Here is a 5,737-nt window from a genome sequence, read left to right as displayed (position 1 = left end):
CTCATAAACATTTTTTTTCCAGACAAATTCAAAGGAGTTCTACATCGAAATAAAAACGTATTTGCATATAAATCAAGTGCAAATATGTCAATTCAATCAACATTACAAACTCCTCATCTTTCACATCTAAATGTTAGAACTTCATTATCTAACATTTCCAATGGTAACTCATTTATTTTACCATTTCATTTTATAATATATTATTATTCTATCATATTTAACAATGCATACCTTCAATCTTTTTTCCGCAGCCATGGATATTTCCAATAACAGTTTTCAATCACCGTTACCAAATATTAGACAATATTCTATATTTTCAAATGGCGTCACATCCAGCAAATCATCTACAATAACATCAAGATCATCTTCGGTCATGTTAACTAATCCAAATCATAAAAATAAAAGAAAAAATGAAAATTTACCTCCTATTCCAATAATTGGTCTGAGATTCGATGAAGACAAAAATGATGGCGAAAATAATCAAAACATATACAACAGTATATCAAAAGGTAATAATTTTACAAATATAATATTTGCATTTGTTCAAGTGTATACACTTACATGATTAACTTTTTTATGTCAACCTTAATTAGCAGATTATTAAGATCATGGTTATCAGATTGTTATATGCTAAACATGTTTTGCAAAATTAAAAAGATGAATTTGTCAGATGCAAAAGAAAAGAATATTAATTATTCTCTATGTTGTGCTTATGGCAAAGTTGAACTATCAGAGTTAAAGAATGCACCTCCAAGTTATGAAAATCTTTATAGATTTGGAGATTCTAAATGCAAACACTTCATGAAGAACATTCGTTGTTACAAATCTATGTTTTCTTTTATGTCAATGAGTGGCAAGATTGATTCCTCAATCAATAAAGGAAATGATCCATACATTTTTAGACTTAACGGTCAAAATTATCATAGTATCGGAAGCCTTTTACTAGAACAGAAATTTAAACCAAAATTCTCTTAGTTGTACATATACGATGCTGATAATGAGATCGCAAATAGACAAACATGTCTTTGGTATACTTTTCACAATTATCTAATTAATAAATATCATATTGATTAGCATTAGTTTCTTTATTTATCTTGTGTTTATATGTTCATGTTACTTGTAGTGGAGAAAATCAATGATCTACATCAAATTCTTCTATCCTTGATCATGATATTATACAAGATTTGAAGTTAATGTTAGATTCAAATAACATCTTGGTTCAGTCTTATAGAATGTTTAGAGGTTGTTTTCATGAAAACCCTCATGTTGATATCAATTTGAGAATTATTGGAAGAAGGGGCCAAGATGGAAGGACATACAACCTACCAACTGCTTCTGAGGTTGCTGCTTTAATTGTTGGAGATATTGGTGATTCAATTGATATTAGACATATTGTTGTTCAAACTCCATCCGGTTCTCTACGGAGTATTAGTGAATTACATCATTCATACCTTCCTCTTCAGTATCCACTACTTTTTCCATATGGTGATGATGGTTACAGGATTGACATACCATATCAAGGTATTACACCTTCAAGCAACAGCAAGCAGCCCAACTACATAATGAGAGATTTTTTTCTTATCAGGACATGGATCACTATTTTTCACTAATTCTTAATTCAAAAAGGTTGTTCCGACAGTTTTTGGTAGATGCTTATACTATGACTGAAAGTGAGAGATTACATTTCATAAGGAACAAACAATAAATTCTTAGATGTGAGTCTTATGAAAATTTACATCATCAACAAGATCTCAGGAATAAAGATATATCCAATGTCAAACAACGTGTTATCTTACCTTCTTCATTCACTGGCGGTGCATGTTATATGATGCAAAACTACTTGGACACCATGTCGTTATGTAAATGGTTTGGATATCCTGATTTCTTCATAACCTTTACATGTAATCCAAAATGGCCTGAAGTTAAAAGGTTTATGCATAACACTTCACTACATCCAGAAGATAGACATGATATCTTATTTAGATTATTTAAAATAAAGCTTGATGCTTTTATTAAAGACTTACGGGAAAATAAAATTTTTGACATCGTTCAAGCAGTTATTAAAAGTTGTTGTTTAATACAAAATTTTATTTTATTAAAATAATTTTTTGGTTTATTGAAAATTTTTATTATTTGCCAATATATTTCATCCAATACAAATCATATGTTATTTATAAAATTAATTTGCAGTGGCTATACAACCGAATTTCAAAAAAGAGGTTTGTCGCATAGTCATATTTGTCTATTTATGCATGCTGACTCCAAGCGACCTACTGTTGAATATATTGATCCGATTATTTCCATTGAGATTCCAAACTTCAATGAAGATCCAGAATTGTATTCACTTGTAAGTGAATTCATGATACATGGTCCTTGTGGAGTTGAAAATATGAATAACTCATGCATGGTTGACAAACAATGTTCGAAAATTTTTCCAAAGCAATTCTATAATCATTCTTCAGTTGATGCCAACGGTTATCCCTTATTTATGAGAAGAAACAATGGATATTTTGTCGAAAATCCGGTGTTAAGTTAGACAACAGAAATGTTGTTCCATATAACAAATATCTGTTGAAAATATATCAGGCACACATTAATGTTGAATGGTGCAATCAGGGATCTTTTATAAAATATCTGTTTAAATATATAAACAAGTGTCCAGATAGAGCTACAATTTTTGTTGTACAAGGCAACAATGCTTCTGATCACGACGACGTTGTAGATGAAATAAAAGATTATTATGATTATAGATATATATATATCTGCATGTGAAGCATCATGGCGAATATTCGGATACGATGTTCATTACCGATATCCTTCTATGATTCGACTACCTTTTCATCTTCATCATCAACAACAAGTCATATATGCTACAGACGATGATATTGACAATGTTCTTGAACAACCTTCAGTTGATGCTTCTATGTTCACATCTTGGATGGAATGTAATAAAATTAATAAAGATGCATGAAAACTTACATATGTTGAATTTCCTACAAAGTTTGTTTGGAAACCTAATGGTAGGATTTGGAAGCCAACGAAAATTGGACGTTCAATAGGAAGAGTTCACTCGGTTTCACCTAAACTTGGCGAAGTCTACTTCTTACGGATTCTTTTAAATAAAGTGAAAGGTCCAAAATCATTTGAAGAAATTCGTATAGTAAATAGTGAAGAATTTCCTTCTTTTCGATATGAATGTTATGCTTTGGGCCTCTTAGATGATGACAAAGAATATGTCGATGCAATTAAGGAGGCAAGTCATTCAGGAACTGGTTTTTATATGTGTCTCTTATTTGCTACGATGTTAATGTCTAATACTTTGGGTAGACCAGAGTTTGTTTGGGAAAATACATGGCAACACTTGTCGGATGGTATTCTTTACAACCAACAACGTAGATTAAAGTCTCCAGGTATTATAATTTTCTATCATTATTTGTAAAAATGGATACTATATATTTTCAATATGCAGGGTATAATTTTTCAATAATTTTTTTATTTGTAAAAATGGATACCATATATTTTCAATATGCAGGGTATAATTTTTTTTATTACCATTAAACTGTTTGATATTATATTCTTTTTGACATATTGTTCATTGTAGAGGTTTATCACTCAATGAATATCAACTTAAAAACCTGACTTTGTTCGAGATTAAACAAATTTTACTTTGTAACAACATCAGTCTTAAAAATTATACAAAAATGTCTTACCTTGATGTTGATTCTGTTTCTTCTTCAAATAATCGCCTTATCACGGAGGAGCTAGACTATGACATATCGATTTTAAAGAAAGAGTTCGATTGTATGTTTACTGCATTAACAAACGAGCAACACAATATTTTTATTGATATCATGACTACAGTCAAGGATAAGAAAAGAGGTGTGTTTTTTGTGTATGGATATGGTGGAACGGGTAAAACCTTTCTTTGGAAGACAATATCTGCAACAATTAGATGTAATGGTGAGATAGTATTAAATGTTGCTTCAAGTGGTATTGCATCGTTATTATTTACTGGAGGAAAGACAACACACTCTCGATTTATAATTTCGTTGAATCTTTACGAGGATTCTGTTTGTAAGATACCTCCTGATAGTGAACTCGACAGATTAGTAAGAAAAACCTCATTGATTATTTGGGATGAAGAACCTATGGTCCACAAAACATGCATTTGAAGCTTTAGATTGAACTTTGAAATATTTATGTAGGTTTGAGAACTCTAGCAACTCAAATATTCCATTTGGAGGAAAAACAATTGCTTTTTGAGGTGACTTCAGACAAATTCTACCTATTGTTCAAGGAGGTAGTAGACAAAACATAGTTAATGCTTCCTTAAGTTCTTCATATATATGGCAACAATGCAAAGTCCATAGATTAACGATAAACATGAGGCTAACCATTGGAAGGCATCCATCTTATATTCGAGAAATAAAGGATTTTGCAAACTGACTTTTGGACATAAGAGAAGGAAAAGTTGGTGGTTCGAACGATGGTGAAGCGATTATTGATGTTCCAGATAATATTCTCTCTAATGATCCGCATGATCCTATAGGTTCATTAATTGAGTTTGTAAATCCTTCAATTTTGGAAAACTTCAACGTTACAGGTTATTTTCAAGAAAGAGCAATACTTGTTCCAAAAAATGAAGTTGCCCAAAAAATAAATGATCGTTTGTTATCATTGTTTCCTGGAGATGAAGTAGAATATTTAAGTTCAGATAGTCTTTGTCAATCTAAGTTTGTTCATGATCAGTTTGATGCCAATTTATACTCTCCAGATGCTTTAAATGGTCTTAAAGTATCAGGTTTGAGAAATCACAAGTTAATTTTAAAGGTCGGTGTTCCAATTATGTTACTGAGAAATATTGATTAGAAAAATGGTTTATGTAATGGCACTAGGCTACCAGTCAAATCTCTAGGCAAACATTTATTGAGGCAGTTATCACTTATCATATCTGGAAGTAATATTGGAAACCGAACTTTTATTCCAAAAATGTCTTTAAGTCCTTCAGAAAATATCTCTTCAAATTTCAAAGAAGACAATTTTCATTGGCCGTATGCTTAGCAATGACAATTAATAAAAGACACGACCAATCGTTATCGAAGGTTGGTATGTATCTCAATGAACCTGTTTTTTCACATGGACAACTGTATGTTGCCTTATCTAGAGCTCAAAGTAGAGAATGATTGAAATTGTTAATTTCAGATAAAGATGATAGACTTACAAACAAAACTTCCAATGTTGTATATAATGATGCTTTAGAAATTTTTAAATATTTTGTAGTTTTTAAATTCAAACAATTGACTTTATTTATTTATTTTTATTACATTTCTTTTATATTTTATTTTTTATATATCAATGTCATTTATATTATTCATTGTGTTTCTTTTTAAGCTCTTTGTTCAAATTTATATTATGTTTTATAAATCATTTACAATATATTCAAATTTATATTATGTTTTATAAATATATATTAATATTAATTTTAAATAATCAATAAAAAAGTTATAAACAAACTTAACTCTTATTAATAATATAAATATTTTATAAATTTTTTACCCGTGATTCCATGAGTTGTAACCTAATAATAATAATAAAGACCTTTTTAAAACAAATGAGACTACATAAACACTTTGCTATTTAATATGATAGTTTTTTATTTTTTTATTTATTTATGTATTTTTTTTTTGTTAAATCACACCGAAGTCAGAAAAAAATCACCGGCGCTGGAGATGGCCGG

The 5,737-nt window shown here is 29.8% G+C and overlaps 1 protein-coding gene across 1 annotated transcript; it reads left to right on the top strand.

Annotated features, from left to right (window-relative positions):
* Positions 1 to 3,701: 3,701 nt before the first annotated feature.
* On the top strand, positions 3,702 to 4,869 carry LOC145095915 (uncharacterized). The gene is made up of 3 exons (XM_079033727.1): positions 3,702 to 4,074; positions 4,206 to 4,290; positions 4,461 to 4,869. Exons 1-3 carry the CDS (start codon positions 3,702 to 3,704, stop codon positions 4,867 to 4,869), a joined length of 867 nt encoding a protein of 288 aa, XP_078889853.1.
* The last annotated feature ends 868 nt before the right edge of the window (positions 4,870 to 5,737 follow it).

This window comes from Lactuca serriola, chromosome 3, assembly GCF_051521515.1.
Source record: "Lactuca serriola cultivar US96UC23 chromosome 3, Lser_US96UC23_V15, whole genome shotgun sequence".
In the NCBI taxonomy this organism is placed as follows: domain Eukaryota; kingdom Viridiplantae; phylum Streptophyta; class Magnoliopsida; order Asterales; family Asteraceae; genus Lactuca; species Lactuca serriola.
The sequence above is the reverse complement of the archived record's forward strand: the minus strand, read 5'-3'. Positions and strand labels throughout refer to the sequence as shown.

Coding starts and splice junctions, on each gene's coding strand:
- LOC145095915 (XM_079033727.1), top strand. CDS start 3,702: ATGTCTTACCTTGATGTTGATTCTGTTTCTTCTTCAAATAATCGCCTT. Junction 4,075..4,205: donor TCTTTACGAGGATTCTGTTT/GTAAGATACCTC, acceptor ATATTTATGTAG/GTTTGAGAACTCTAGCAACT. Junction 4,291..4,460: donor TCAGACAAATTCTACCTATT/GTTCAAGGAGGT, acceptor TTTGGACATAAG/AGAAGGAAAAGTTGGTGGTT.